This window comes from Coffea arabica, chromosome 8c (genome assembly GCF_036785885.1).
Source record: "Coffea arabica cultivar ET-39 chromosome 8c, Coffea Arabica ET-39 HiFi, whole genome shotgun sequence".
NCBI lineage: Eukaryota > Viridiplantae > Streptophyta > Magnoliopsida > Gentianales > Rubiaceae > Coffea > Coffea arabica.
Window position 1 is genome coordinate 5787536 of NC_092325.1, and position 16680 is coordinate 5804215.

At 33.0% G+C, this 16680-nt stretch overlaps 1 protein-coding gene across 1 annotated transcript; it reads right to left on the minus strand.

Annotated features, from left to right (window-relative positions):
- Positions 1-14757: 14757 nt before the first annotated feature.
- Positions 14758-16265, minus strand: LOC113705705 (uncharacterized). Its single transcript, XM_027227624.2, has 2 exons — positions 15517-16265; positions 14758-15352 (listed from the first exon to the last, which is right to left on the minus strand). The coding sequence occupies exons 1-2, from the start codon at positions 16263-16265 to the stop codon at positions 14758-14760; spliced, it is 1344 nt and encodes a 447-aa protein (XP_027083425.1).
- Positions 16266-16680: the final 415 nt, after the last annotated feature.

A 16680-nucleotide genomic window follows, 5' to 3' on the forward strand; every position in this document is an offset into this window, starting at 1 on the left:
TCAACGATTGCAGCACCAACGAGATAAGAACTTCCGGGTTGTCATTACTCTACCCCCTGACTTTTAGCTCCTTTATCATTTTAGAAAGCCGCGTTGCTGGATGGTAATTTCATCACATTTTGATCTTGTTCTCCTCCAGTAATCCACAAGACAAGAAATTCAGATGATGGATGCCAAAAATATTTCATCATGATTATGGTATAAGGGCAAAAAACTAATTTTTTGGAGGAAAAAAAAAAAAGCAATGAATCAACCATTACGCTAGCAATAGCAAGCAAAACAAAGAAAAGCTCTTACGAGATAGGATATTTAATATCTTCACTTAGCTGCTCTTCATCCTTTTGAGAGACCACAATGCATGTAACATGGAGGAAGTATCTGCAAGGACCACAATAATAGACCCAACGACTCAGATGTACCTTTTCATGACAAACAGAGCATTCTTGTGGAAATTTGCGGTGGTCAGATCAGATGTAAGAAAATAAGATTTGTAGCAGTGAGAGATTATGATCCTTGTGCTTCACAGTTGTTGACTGCAAGGCACATTTTTTTTGGATCCAAAATGGACAAATAAGATGAATCGTCATCAACCTTACGGCAAGCATTACAGTAGAAAGTAGCTGGTCCCTGCTGTCGAAGAGGGTGCTCATGACAATCGAGATCAAATTCACACAAGGAACAGTGGTAGTTGGAAAACTTCCAATCATCTTGGCCACACGCACTACAGATACGACTACGAGAAGAATAAGTTGGATTCCTGAGGAGGACCAAGTGATGCTGGGAGTGCATCGGGTGTGTAATTTGTTGAGGAAGCTCCGCACATTTTTTGTGGAGAAAGAAATCACAAGCAAAGCAACAGTATGCTGCAGGATCTAAGGTTTGCTCCTGACACCCATAACAGACTACTAACTTTTGATCAATACTACCGTTGTCCTTTTTCTTCTGCAGCTCACTCAGGATGAGAGGGTGTTCCTCATGACTTAAATGGTTAAGTTGTTTTTCTTCCATTTCTCGTACAACTGTTAGGATCTTAAGTCTGGTATGGTTTTCGAAAGACTTTGAAATTAGAGGGCAAAATAAGAAACAGAAAAAAAAAATGATTCGTTGTGAATATTTCCTTCCATATTTCCTGTATTTATCCTTTTGGGCCTGCAAACTGCTTCAAAATATTACTTTGTCCTTTGAAAATTTATTTATTTATTTTGAAGTTGTCAATTACACCTAAACTTGTTATTCTTTACTTAAACGTAGTAAAATGACAACTTTGGAATAATCAACTTTTGTTAGATGCTACTTTCTATAACCAGAATACACAAGGAACATACAATTCCGTACATTCTTTTAGTTTCTTTTGGTTAATTTACATTGCCTTTGTTTATTCTTGTCTCTGTGATGCTCTAGCCAAACTCCTTTTGTTTATTTAAATTTGTTTATTCTCTATTTACTTTAGTTTCCACATGCAACTTGCGAGAAAAAAGAATATGATTGGAGAAAATTTAATTAGACAAGAAAAAAGAGAGATGTTATGAATAATTGGACTTGCAAGAGTTATTAGAAATAGAAAAGAATCTAAAAGATACCAAGAAGAAGTGGTGAAACAAAATTGTTTAATAACCTCTTGAATGAAATAAAGGTGAAAAAATGCATAGTAATATCTAATGATTAAGGACAAATTTGGAACAGCATAGTAATATCTAATAATTAAGGACAAATTTGGAATACTAGGATAGTGAGAATCGTTAACTCTTCCATCTCAAGGTCTAGGATGCCCATCAACACCGGAAGAATTTAACTTTTGCCAATAAAAAAGACAAGGTTCAAATTATGCACTTTTTCTTACTCGATTATATTTCTTATGTATCTGAAAGTCTATGATGTTAAAAAAAGCATTTGTAATGGGAAAACACATATATTACAATTAATTACTTTTGTACCATTTTAGTCTCTCAATTTTATGATCATGCATTTTGGTTCCTCATGTTTAACATTTTTTCTTTTAATTTTGAAGTTTCTTACTTTTAAGATAATAATTTTGATCTTCCACATATCAAAAATAAACAAATTTTTTTCTGAAACTTATTTGCAATCACATTTTCACCTAAAATCACTAAAAGAAACGAGTCGATATATATGTTGTGACTACATGCATCAAATAATAGAATAGTCAAAATTTACTATTAATGCAATTTAAAGATAAAATTACAACTAGAAACTACCTCAATTCAGACAAAATTATTCAAATTCCAATAATATAAAATAATTTATGATGCTCCTAAATTTCATCCAAAATATATTAACAGTGCAGAAAATAACTTTTTATTATGTTAATTGCTGTGAAAATAATTTCATTCTATTGAAATCATCTCAAGTAAAATTTTAAACATAAAATTGATCATTTTACATTTACCTTGTCAAAATATCTTGTAAAAAGATACCAATCGAGTGGGAAAATTTCCCACCTTTCAGAATTATATCAAGAATTTGGAAAGTTAACTTAAGTGCCTCAAGTACTATATTTGGAGCTTTGATCTAAATTATGTCAGAATCACAATTTCAGTTTGTCACAAAAAATGAGTTTTGCGGACAAAATGGTGTATTTTACACATGCGATGGACCAATCTCACTATTTTAAAAGCAAGGAATTTAAAAAGGTCAAAAATCTGAAACGAGGGGACTAACGAACAAAGTTCAGGTTTGCCAAAAGTGTCAATTTCACCTATTGACTTTCAAATGTTTTTTCTTATTGGTCAGTCCTTTCATTCATCATATGTAATTTAATGTCACCTGTATAACATCACCCATGGATCCGTGAGTATATTTATGTATTTGAATTTCAGTGGATGAAATGACATAAAAAAAAATACACAAAATTCAGTAGCTGCAATAAAACTTTGAAATGATTTGGTGACAGGAGTTTTTTTTTTTTTTTTTTTTTTGGGAAAAATGTGCCGGCATTGGGCAAGGAGGGATTATGCTCCAAGATGGTGATGCCAATCTAGCGCAATTCTAATTGCTTCTGTCAAAGCTGACAATATGACCAAACCGTGCAAAATTTGAAATTTAATGGATAAATTGACAGGTAAACATATTCATTGGGCAAAACAAAATTCTGAAATAACTTGGTGACTACAAATACGACGGAATCGGTTCATTAGCCTTCACTTGTTCCAAATTCACATTAAAAGGTAGCTTGTTATTCTTTACCTAAGGGTAGCAAAATAACAACCCTGAAATAATCAATTTATGTTCGTTGGTACTTTAATTGATTCGATTATACAAGTAAGGTATGATTCCATGTGTTCTTTTTGTCTCTTTTGGCCATTCTACATTGCCTTTATTTATTCTTTTCTCTACGGTATTCTAACATTCTAGCTAAACTTCCTTTACTTGTTTAAATTTGTATATTCTCTTTTTTACTTTAGGTTCTGCATGTAACTTGTTGGGAAAAGAATATGATGGAAAAGTTCTTATTGGACGAGAAAAAAGTGAGAATTTTTTAAAATAATGAGGCTTGCAAGAGTTTTTTTTTTTTTTTTTTGAAAAAGACCTGCAGGAGTTAAAGTGCAAATTGTACAGAATCTATAAGGTACTAAGAAGAAATGGTGAAACATGATTTTTTACTGCTTGAAAAAAATAAAGCAAAATGAATGTGGAGTGATCTCTAATAAAGGCAAATTTGGAGCAGTAGTGTAGTGAAAATTGTGAACTCTTCGGCCTCAGGAACTAGGGCTCTTTTTAGTTGAGGAATTAAAAATTAGATCAATAACAAGGTTCATATTATGCATTTTATTTCTAACTTGATTTTATTTCTTGGGTCTTTGAAAGTTTGTGATGTTAAAAGAAATAATGCATTTGAAAATGGAAAATCGTGCGAGTTACATTTAATTACTTTTGTTTAGTTCCCTGTCGCGCCCCATTTTTTGTGATGAAAAAGAAAGGAAAGTGTGAAATTTATAAAAGATGTGATTTTATTTTAAAACAAGTTAAAAGGGACCTAAAATGGGACTTTAAAAAGGCGACAATTTGGGTCCAAAATTTAGTCTAAAAGGGTTTGTAAGAAAAAATAGGAGTCGCCACTTGGTATGGAGTTTTGGTGTACCAAATCACCCAAAAAATGAAGTAAAATAAAATAAAACCCTTTTTGACAACTCCAGGTCTTTGAAAACAAGAGAAAATAGATTCAGGAGTCACGGTTGAAGAAAGGGAAGGCAAATGTTCGATTAACTCAAATCTAAGGCACCCTTTCAACCTAGTCTAAACTAGTTGCGAGATTTAGTCAATTTTCCTAATTTAACCCTTAATTTTATTACGTTTGGATGTTTCCTACATGGATGCAAATCTAAACTTAAAAAATATCGAAAGGGACACAATGTTCATTCAAGGGTTTAATTGAACCAATCGCATTAATTGCGAAGGCCAAAATGATTCCTTGAAAGTGTCTTAAGTATGCGAATGATGAAATTAAAATAAAAAAAGACATTAAATTATACACATATATAAGTGATCAAAGAAAAAGAGAATGCAACATAAAAGGTACGGGAGGCAAAAACTCGTGACATAATTTTCTTATACATGGATTAATAGGGTATTTAAACTAAAAAGTTATAATCACCTATTTCCTATGTTTGAAAAATAATTATCCTAACATGAACAAGCAAATGAACTAACTTAAATGAGATGCAATTCTAAATTACATGATTAGTACCTATAGAGGGTAAGGGATAATATAATAGGGAATATCATGCAAATGAGAAAAGATCCTAAAAATGAAAATATGCATGAAGATGTAATAAATATCACACAAAGATGAATCTAACGCAAGACGGCCTCAAGGGTCTAGCGTTGGACTAGCTCATTTCTAAAAATCCTTACTAGCGTTGGACTAGCAAGTAAGCGGAGGGAGAAGCCACAACTAGCGTTGGGCTAGTGTGGTGACGTCATGCATTAACAATACATAGCAAAACAAATAAAGCATAAATTAAAACAAATAAACACATAAGAGCACGTAGCACGTAACACGTAAGCATAATATCTAGATGCAAAAATCCTAAGGAAAGCAGGTAAAACATATAACACATAAACCACATAAACACGCAACCTATCTATTATATCGGGGAGCGCCTAACTACAATCTAGAAGGGAAAAATATAATAAAACAAATCTAATTATCCTATCTATTACATTTTTTGAGGTATTTAAATGCCTCTCGAATCATTATAAAAATTAACTAAAACATATATAAGAAAATTTGAATGAATATTTAAATCAAATAAATAAAGCATATAAAAATATATAAATACATAGGAACACATAGGAGCACATAAGAGCACGTAATTGACATTGAAATAATAAAAATAGGAGTACCTCCCGTTTGAAGTGGTGACTAAATGGAGTCAAATTGTCCTATTTATACTCACAATGAACAAAAGGATCATGACACCAATTTAATTGAAAAAGAAAATAATAATACAAGTACTAAATTCACACTAATATGTCAGACGTAAAGAAATTTAAGCAAATCTAAAAATTCCAAGTTAAGTATATTCAAAAGTAGCATAATTAGCTATTAAATAAAAGAAACAATCATAATAAAGAGAGTCAAAATTCATTAGGGACTGAATTGCAAAAATTGAATTGGGGACAAAAATTATATTTTTCCAAAGTTTAGAGGTCAAAATTAAATAAAAGACAAAATTCAGGGACCAAAGTACAATTAATTTAAGGACCTAAGTGAAAGAAATTTAAAATGTTCTGGGCCACGGTGAAACTACTCCAAAAATCAGGGGCTAAAGTGCAAGTTCGTTTCTGATTTGGGCAAGAAAAAGGCCATAGGGCCATCATTTTATTTATTTCTGGGCCAAAAACTACCTAAGCCCAACCGAAACCCAAAGGAAAATAAATGGCCCCGCCCATCCCTTTTGTCAAACAAAACCCAGCTGAAATGCATGGGCTTCAACTCCCATGCCCATGCGTAAAACCAAAAAAAAATAACCAAAACCCAAGTCAAAACCCAACTAAAAAAAACAAGCCCACTAAAACAATTAGCCCATTTCTTTTCCTTTTTCTTCTTCTTTTCTTTTCTTTCTTTTCTTTCTCCTTCTCCCTTTCCGGCCGTTTCCTTCCCTTCTTCTTCGGCCAGCTGAAGCGGCCATGGCGACCGCCGGCGGCGCTACCGCTGGACCGCCGATCGCCAAAATTTCTCAAAATATACCTCCCTACTCCATTTTTCGCTTAGATTCCATTTCTGAAATTAGTTTTAACAAAAATTGACCCTAAAGTGGCCAAAATGGCAAAAAACAGACCAGTTTTTATTTTTTCAAGTCACCCTATCTTTAACCAAAAATTATAAAAAATATACTACAACACTCCTTGTGATTTTTACAACCTAACTATGAACTGAAATCAATAAAAGCAACAACAAATGTGACAAAATTAAAATAAAACAGTCCAAAATGAAGAAAAATTATTCACATGCTTCTAAAGTTCAAAATCCCAAAATGCTTGAGCAACCTCACGTTTTCAGGCCTTGCACTAACCATAATCATCTTTTTTAACAAACAAAATGCACGATAATGGGTACTTTAATTCGGTTTTTGATTTAGGCATTTTTTCAAACACCTAACATGCATATACAAAATCTATCTCCCTTTTCCCTAATCTAGCTCTAACTATTTCTCAAATTTTCATCCATACGACACCAACAAAAACCAGCAAAATTAAGCAACAAAAAAGGTAACCACACATACATTCAATCTAGTTAATTAAAAAAGAAAAGCTGGAAAAAAGGGAGATAAATACCTCAATGAAGAGTTTGGTCCCTTTGCCAAGGTTTTTGATGAAATTGCCAAGTTCCAATCCAACCGATTGCTGCCTTGCTGTGTGCAAATGTGTTGGAAAAAATTTGGGAGAGAGGAGAGCCGAGAGGGAGAGAGGAGTTTCTCTTTTTTTTCTTCTTCTTCTTTTCGGTTGAGAAAAGAGAGAGAGCCGAGAGAGTTTTTTCTTCTTTTTTTTTTAGCCCAAAAAGTGGAGTGTTGTTATGAAATAACAAAAATGTGGATGTCCCTTTGTATTCCCAAGGGGATTAATTCATGATTTTATGGCTACTTATGTATAGAAGTTACAATTCATAAATCCATTCATGTAGTGGAGAAACCGTTTCATAGGTTTCTTCATATTATTGTAATAGTGGATGTTTAATAGGATTTATGTACCTTTAATCTTGTAGTACCTATATATAGAGGTACATTGAAACCCTTTGGTATGACTTTTGTATCTTATTGGAATATAAGAATATTACTCTCCATTTCTCTACTTCTTTCTCCAATATTTCACTTGATATTATAGTAGCTTATTTGATTAGTTTTATAACAAGTGTTTCTTTTTTCCTTCTTTTTTTCGTCTGAGAGAGGCCAGAGAGTCAATATTGGGAGAGAAAAAGAGGAGCTTGTGTGTGTGTTTGGTCAAAATGATTATTTTTTATCAAATGACAAGAAAGTTGAGTGTAGAAATGGGTTAAGTGTATTTTGTGGGGAAAATGATGAAAATGTATAAGTTTAGTAATAATTTGATTTTGATTTGATTTTTTTTATTTCTTTTATTTTTGATTTTCTTTTCGTTGTTAAAAAAAACCTGCAAAAAATGAGAAAAATGCACATTAAAATGCTAGAAAATAAATAATTCATTAAATAGAAAATCTTGAGAAAATATTAAAAATCGACAGAAATTTGGTGTCTACATTCCCTATTCTTAGGATCAAGCAATTTGGTTCCTCATGTTTGACATTTTTTTTATGGCATATTTTCCATCTCTCACTTTTAACATAAAATATTTGCCCCCTCACATACCCACAGTGCACCATTTTGCGTTGAAACTAATTTTTAATCACATTTTTTCACTTGAAATGACTAAAAGAAATGAGTCAACATATTGAGATTATATGTATAAAATTGGAAAATAGTCACAAATTTACTAGTTTTGCAATTTAAAGATAAAAGTACAGCTAGAAACTATTCCTTAGTTTGTGTGCTTCAGATTTAGATAAAAAAATAATAGTACTCAAAAAATCAAAAATAATTTACAATGTTCCTAAATTTCAACCAAAATATTTTAACAATGAGGGAAAAATATTTTATTATGTTGATAGTATACAAAATAATATTTTGTATGTTGAAATCCCCTCAAGCCAAAATTTGGATGTGAGACTGAGCATTTTACTTTTATCTAGTTCAAATATCTTGCAAAGAAAAAAACAATCATAGTATACAAAATAATATTTTGTATGTTGAAATCTCCTCAAGTCAAAATTTGGACGTGAGACTGTGCATTTTACTTTTATCTAGTTCAAATATCTTGCAAAGAAAAAAACAATCAAGCATGAAAATTTCCTAGCTTTTAGAATTACACTCAAGAATTTGGAAAATGAATTTAGGTACTTCAAGTTCTACTTTTTGAGCTTTGATTCAAATTATGTCAAATATTTTACAATTGTTATAAAAAATGAGTTTTGGGACAAAATGGTGTATTATGGACATGTGATGCACCAAACCATTTTTTTAAGAGTAAGAGACACAGAAAGGTACAAAACAAAATGAAACGCTGGGACCAAAATGCATCATTTCAAAAGCAACAGAATAAAATACAAAGTTCACGTATGTGCTTGAGCTCCGCAAAGTGTTTCAAAATTTTACTTTGTCCATTGATTTTTTTTTTTTGAAAATGTCAATTTCTTCCATTGACTTATAATTAATGTTCTTTGTATTGGTCATTCTCTTCATTTATGCTATCTAACTACATGTCACACGTATACCATCATCCAAGGACAAATTTCCCATTTTTCAGAAATCATGGAATATATTTAGAATTCAGCCGGTGAAATGACATAGAAAGAAAAAGTCACAAAGTCCAATTGGTAAAATAAAACTTCGAGATGATTCTGTGATATGGATTTTTTTGAGAAATGGACTGGCTTTGGGCAAGAAAGGATTATGCTCCTAAGTGACGGTGTGCATCTCATTAGTATTTACTTCTGTTAATAGTGCATAATTTGAAACTTAATGGATGAATTGACACAAACAAGTTCATTGATTAAAACAAACTTTTGAAATAATTGGAGACTACAAATTAATACAATTAGTTTTGCTTTCTTAGCACTTCTTCTAGATTCATACGCAAAGGTAGCAAAATTTTTATCAGATGAGAAAAAAGTGAGAATTGTTGTAAACAATTAAACTAGTATGTATAAGGTATCAAGAAGTAGTGAAAGAAGACTTTTTTAACCGCTTGAATAAAATAAAGGTGAAGGAATATGGAGTGATATCTAACAAAGACAAATCTAAGCATAAGAACTGAGAATCGTGAAAAATAAAACTGAGAATCGTGAACTCTTACATCAAAAGACAAGGATCATATTATGCATTTGAAATGGGAAAATTGTGCAAGTTAAATTTAATTAGTTTTACACTAGTCTAGTCCCCTCCTCACTAATTAGTTTGACTATTTTTTTTGGGCCCCTCTTTTTCAGTGTTTTGCATTCTCTCACAGTCTCACTAATAACATAAGTTCGCTCCCTCACATATCATCATTTTAGAACTTATTTCCAACCACATTTTCAATTGAAATGACTAAAATAAATACACCAACATATTGTGATTATATGCGTAAAATAGTATAATAGTCACAAAACTTACTATTAGTGCAATTTAAAAACAAAATTATGGCTGAAACCACCTTAGCTTGCATGCAATCGATTTAGACAAAATACTCTAAAATCTAAAACAATTTATAATGCTCCTAAATTTCACCCGAAGTATGTTGACAGAAGAAAATATTCTTTTAATGTTAATGAGAAAACAATCATTTGCATTCTGAAATCACCTCAAGTTAAATTTTAAACATAAAGCAGAGCATTTCACTTCTACGTAGTTAAAATATTTTGCAAAAATTTTCTAATCAAACTCAAAATTCAGTGTTTTCTATTCCATAGTGCTATTGAAGTTACAGCTGTTATTCACTTGGTCTATTTAATTTTTATGTATAACAGTTGCAGTGCCAGTTGAATCATCAGCAAGTCATCTGAGTTTTCAGATGATGCATTGTTTCTGGAGATCTCAAGAATCTTAATGCCTGGTGGATCAGTGCTGGTGTACCTGACTTCTCAGTCTATTCCCTTGCGAGAGGTAAGCTACCCATTGGTTCCAATTTGCACTCCGTTGATTATACTTCTTGACTGTTCATTCATCTTTTGCAAATTCTGAATTAGTAAATGATTGCTCATGATGATTACTTTTAAAGTCTAGGAATTCTTCCTGGAGTTATCCATGTTTTTTGGATTCACTATCGTACTCTTTGCCTGCTTTTCACTTGAAAATGGGTATTATGTAGCTTACCAGCTTTTCTGTTTTTTTATGACCTTCACTATCTTTTTTGCTGTTAGAGCTTAGAAAAGTACGTGTGTGAATTCTCCAACTTTTCTTAAAATGTTCACTGTTTTTCTCATAGTTATTTATTTGCTGAGCAATTTATTACACTGAATTTTGAAATTGAAAGAGAATCCATAGAATACCTAATCATAAACATTGAGAAGCACTGCCGTTTCCTCAAATCTTCAAAATTCTTGTACACTTTCTTATTCTTCTCTCCTTTGCTTTTCAAATATTCCTTCTGCTAATGCTTTGTGTGTGCATCGTTCACCAACATATCTCCCACACTTTATGTTCATGAAGTCTTTTATGAGTAAAATTTCAAATTTTACATTCTTTTCTTGAGAGTTTCTTTGGTGTGTCAAAAATATACTTTGGTGCTAAGGAGTTTTTGCAGAAGAGGTCCAAAGCGTGATAAATTGGTCCTGGAGGCTAGGGAGAACGCCCCATGCATTGGGGGACCGCCTGAGGATGCCTCTATCTCCCTCTGCTCCCCAGGGGCGTTTTTCCTGTGCCTGATACTAGGGCGTGCACCTCTGAGAACACTTTTAGTACAATACTGGAATTATCTTTTACATGAGCATTAGCTTTTCTTAAGATGTTAAGATGTTTTTTGGCTGGCAGAAAATCAATATAACTTCCCAATGCGTGAGAAAAAGAAGTGGACACTTACTGGGGTGTTTTTTGGCAGGTTACTTTATCTCAGAACTTTCTTGCAGCTGACATTTAAATGTCAAGAAATTGAGGCTGGACATCATGTTGTTACGGCGCATCTCTCCAATGCTTAGATGTTGATAGCTCTGCGGTTACCTTTTGTTGAGGCTAATTTTTGTATATGTTGTTGAAACGATAGAGAGAGATTAAGCCTTGGGGTGGCTTGTTTGGGCAATTTATTCATAGTTCTGGTGATGCGACATTTTGCTAGAAAACCCAAAGAATACTTCTACCAGAGTACCTTTTAAGTTTTTTTTTAATAGTATTCTTTGGCTTCATTTAATTCTGCAATTGTTTCGAATTCTTTGGCATTGACATCTTTGTAATCTGCTTGGGCTTGAACAAATTGAAAAAAATTATTTCTTCTGAGTTTGCTAACATAAATTAACATTCTATTACTTAAAATTCACTAATGTGGTGCATAGATATTAGAGGTCTTAGATTGAAATGCCACTGAGTGTGAGTATGTTCTTCTTGTATGTTATTTTTGAATTATTAGATGTGACTGATGCTATTAGGGGTGCAAATGAACGAGTCAAGTGGAGCTAAGGCTGTGGATTACTCAAACTTAAGCTAAAATATTTGAGCTCTCAAATTCAAATGTGACTAGATCTGGTTCAATTGAATTCAACCAAGCTTAGGTAATATAGATTAATGTTTTATATAATTTTAGGCAAGGGTTATAATCAACATTTCACACATAAAAAAATATTCTACATATATAAAGCGTGATGAGCTTTTGAGTATAATTTTTTCCATCCCTCTTCTTGCTTTTAGAGCAAAATCCTTGAGGAGCTCTCGAGCCTAGCATATAGAGTTTGAGCTTGAACTTGTTGACATATTCGAGCTTTACAAATTTGGCTCATATGTGGTCAATGCGAGTTAGAGTTTGAATTTTAATTGCACAACTTGGTGGTAGCTTGATTGAACTCGATTCTCTTTTAATTGCAGTGTTGTTGAGTTATAATTCGCATATGTACTGATCCGATCAATGGACTTAATTATAATCATCTATAAAGAGGAATAAAAATAGTGTGACATGAGAAATATATATTTCCTCATTTTCCTATCAGAGATAATTATACTCAGTTAAGTAATGTTTGTGATCCATAATTGTTCTTTTTTTTTTTCCTTTCAGATGACGTGTGGCTACAAGCATTACATTGTTACTTGAAAAAATAATCTTAGGTTTTGTTGGCTAAAATCATTTATGCAAGTGATAAATTACTTGAAACTATCATTAAACAGAACAAGTAATATTTCGTGAAATCACCCAAATCAAATAACATGACTTAATCCTTATTGTTTCTTTTTTTTTTTTTTTTTGCTTCGAGATGACATGCGGCTACAAGCATTAGCCTGTTGTTTCAAAAAATAAACTCAGGTTGTTGGCTAAAATCTTATCAAAGTGACAAGATAGTTGAAACTATGATTAGTCGGAATATTCAGTGTAGACAAGTATGAATGAAAAATCTCCAATAGTCTCTTACTCTTCCAAAATCTCCAATTTTCGCCTAAGGTAAATGATGCTGCCATTGTTCCAATTTTATTTCACAGCAATTTTGTAAAGATGACAAAAATACTCCTTTCAATTTCAAGTCTAAGTTACAAATAAACTAGAGAAGGATAACTTTGACATTAAAAACAAAAAAAAACTTTGACATAACAATATAAAATCTGGAAGTTGAACCTCCAGCAATGCGGGCAGCAACACTCCTCTTTGATGCATTGTTGAAATTTGAAATTTAGCGGGGGAGTTGTCTTGGTATTGGGAATTAGTTGGAAGTGGGGAAGTTGTCTCTCTTTGGGAAAATTTGTAATGTTAATTCCATAATACAAGTATAGAGATTTGTTTCAAATTAACTTCAATTCTAAGCATGTAAATGCTATATCTATATTTATCTATATATAAAAAGAAAAACGAAGAAACAAAAGGAAAAAGAACAACAATCCTTCAAAGAATAATCAGAAAGTTCTATACCTTATACATATAGTGGAAGTTAATAATTGCATTTTCATGCTTGAAATAACATTTCATTTGAACTTTTTAATCAATTATCTTTACCTTTCATTCTTATTGTATTTTATTAAATATTGAGTGGTTCGGATAGGAAAGGAAGATGGGGGAGTGCAATTACCAATTATTGGGGTATTAAAACGAGATCTGTTGCATAAATTATGGAAATAATAGATTAACAAAAGACACCACCAAAAAACTAGTGTGATCTGCAAGTTGACTAATTACTTTATTTGAACTTCCAAGTAATTCATAAATATATAAGTAAAAATCAGTTACAAAAACACAGAAAGTGTTATTCTTCATCATCAATCGATTCCCTTTCGAAAGCACAATCTGGGCAGAGATAAAATCTGCACGATTCGCATTCGAAAGCTGGTTTCCAATCCAACCTCTTGTTGTCGCAGCTCCCACAAAAGGATTTGTATTTTGCTTCGGGAACATGAGTGAGAGGATGAGAATGATTATTCACATTCAGGGAGCGTCCATATTTCACACGTCCGAACTCCCCAATTTGGGGAACGCACCATGGATGCAATGAGTAGTCGCATTCACGGCAGTGATACATCCAACAATTTGGGTTGAGTTCTGTTTCACAAAGCACACAGTAGAATTCCTCAGGATGCTCGAAATACGGAGGATATATCAGGAGAAGCGGGTGCTTGTCCCATCTCTGTGTGGTTGCAGCAGGCAGCAGAGCACAGTCATAGCACACATAGAAATAGCAATCCTCACAAGCAAACCCAAAACCACCTCTATATATACAGTGGCATGCCGTGCAACTAGAGGTGTCAAAATGGGTGACTTGGGCGGGTTTGGATTGGGTAAAATGGGTAATGGGTATAAGTGAGTCAACTCATTTATACCCATTTAATTAGATGGGTATAAATGGGTAAGTCAAAAAATGAATTGGGTAACCCAATTACCCATTTATAACTCATTTATTTTAACTTTTTGCAAACTCATTTAAATTCATTTTTGCAAACTAAGTTATCAATTTATACCACTCTTTGTACCCATCATTAGTTTTAAATATTTACTTATAATGTTCAATAAACTTAATTACCAATTTTTTTCATTTATACTCTATGTCACAAAATTACTTATTATTTAATAATTGAATAATACGAATATAAAAATTTGAATTAAGTACTATAAAAATTAATATAAAAACTTAATCCAAAAATTTTGAACCCCTAACATTTTTTTCATATATAAATTTAAAATTTCATTTTATAACGATAAGAAAATAGGCTAAAATTTATCATAAATTGGTAATGCTAAAAAATGAGCAAGTTAACAAACTAAGAAAAAATAAAATAATAAGATAAAACCAACAAATAATAATAATAATAATAATAATGTTAACATCATGACAAAATGAAAAATTTGAAAAAAAAAAAAGGTAGGGGAAAAGGAGAGACTTGGGGGGAAGAGAATTTTAAATGGGTTAATTGGGTTTGATGGGTTACCCAATAATACCCATTTAATAAATGGGTATTATTGGATAACCCATTTATACCCATATACAAAAATTTAAGATACTCATACCCATCTATTCATGGGCGGGTATGGGTAAATCTAGTTAAATGAGTTGATTTGCCACCTCTACGTGCAACGTATGGGATCTGAACTTTGAAATTGAGTCAAGAGGTGCTTCTTGTGACCATCGTGTTTGACACTGCTCGTCATCATGCTAGCACTCGCACACTTGATACAAATGCTTAGTCCACAAGGTTTGCATTTATAATAGGCAGCATTGGTCCAACAGCATTTAAAAATACCAACTGCACTCTGATTATACATCAAGGAGAATGGGTGCTGGGGATGCTTTGGAATGTGCAATTCAAGGGGGAGGTTAGAACAAGTTAAATGGAGAAAGTAACCACACTCGACACAAGCATAGTAGTGAAGATCATCAGATGAGCAAATAGGTTCAATGCACGCGTCACATACTAACAATGCTCTTGCTTCTTCCTGATCGTCACTAGTAATACTCTTTATCTCATCTAAGTTTTGTACTTTCACTAAAAGAACAAGCGGATGCTTCCTATGTGAATCCATAAATATCTTTTCTGGAATATTCGATTTGCCTGAGTCATTACTGCTACTGATCTCATCTTTCTTGAGAAGAAAACGGGCGATCAATTCTTGAGCCGCATTACTGGACGGTAGTTTCACCACATTTTGATCTTGTTCTCCTCTAGCAATCCACAAGACAAGAAATTCAGAGCATAGAATGCCAAAAGTATTTCATCATGATTATGGTACAAGTGTAAAAAACTAAATTTTTGGAGGGGGAAAAACAGAGCTAAAGAGTCAACCATTGCGTTAACAATAGCAAGCAAAACAAAGAAAAGCTCTTACGAGATAGGATATTCAATATCTTCACTTAGCTGCTCTTCATCCTTTTGAGAGATCACAACGCATGTAACATGGACGAAGTATCTACAAGGACCGCAATAATAGACCCAATCACTCGGATGTACCTTTTTCCAACAAACAGGGCAAGATTGTTCAAAACTGCGATAGTCAGACGGAAGAGAATAAGCCAGAAGGAGTGGGTGATTATGATCCTTGTGCTTCACAGTTGTTGGCCGCAAGGCGCATTTTTTGTGGATCCAAAATGGACAAATATTGCACAGATAAGATGAATCTTCATCAACCTTATAGCAAGCATTACACAAGAAAGCCGCAGGTCTTTTTAGCTGTATAAGAGGGTGGTCATTACAATCGAGCTTAATTTCCCGCTGATCCAAAATAGCACACGACACATCAAGATCAAAATCGCAGGAGAAACAGTAGTAGGTGAAAAACTTCCAGTCTTGCCCACACGCATCACAGATACAACTACGATTCTTATGGAGGACTAAAGCTAAAGGATGCCGGGAATGCATCGGATGCGTAATTTGTGGCGGAAGTTCTGCAGATCTTTTGTGAAGGAAGAAATCACAGAAGAAGCAGCAGTATGCTGCAGGATCCAAGATTTGCTGCTGACACCCATAACAGACTATTGACTTTTGATCAGCACTGCCGCCATCGTTTTCCTTCTGCAATTCATGCAGGATCAGAGGGTGTTCCTTATGACTGAAATGGTTAAGTTGTTTTTCTTCCATTCCTCTGATAACTGCTAGGATCTTGAGTCTGGTATGGTTCCTCCGCCTATCTCTCTCCAGCTGTGATGATCTTGTGTGTTTGCTTGAATCAATGATTCACATAGCAATGGGTGGGCCGTAAAAATTTCCTTCCAATCTTCAATTAAATAATTAAAAAAAAGAGACTGAAATATTAGGCTGCATGCCTTTTTAAAAAAAAGGAAAAAAAAAAAAGGCAACCAAATGAATCTTATCCAAAACAAAATGAAATTTTTTTTGTATATTTTCATTTCACCCACAAAAAAGCAACATCTATCAAAACTATTTCCCAGTTACAACTGACAACCTTTTGTCTGTCATGGACATATATAGGAGGAGCAATTGCACTCAGCAGCATTTCTTTTTCGTTAAGAATATGATGAGTCGGATTAAGGAA

What these genes read in the sequence shown, in the direction of transcription:
- LOC113705705 (XM_027227624.2), bottom strand. Translation starts at nt 16,265, where the DNA reads ATGGAAGAAAAACAACTTAACCATTTCAGTCATAAGGAACACCCTCTG. An exon ending in GATATTGAATATCCTATCTC is followed by an intron (nt 15,353 to 15,516) that starts GTAAGAGCTTTT and finishes GTGGATTGCTAG; the next exon opens with AGGAGAACAAGATCAAAATG.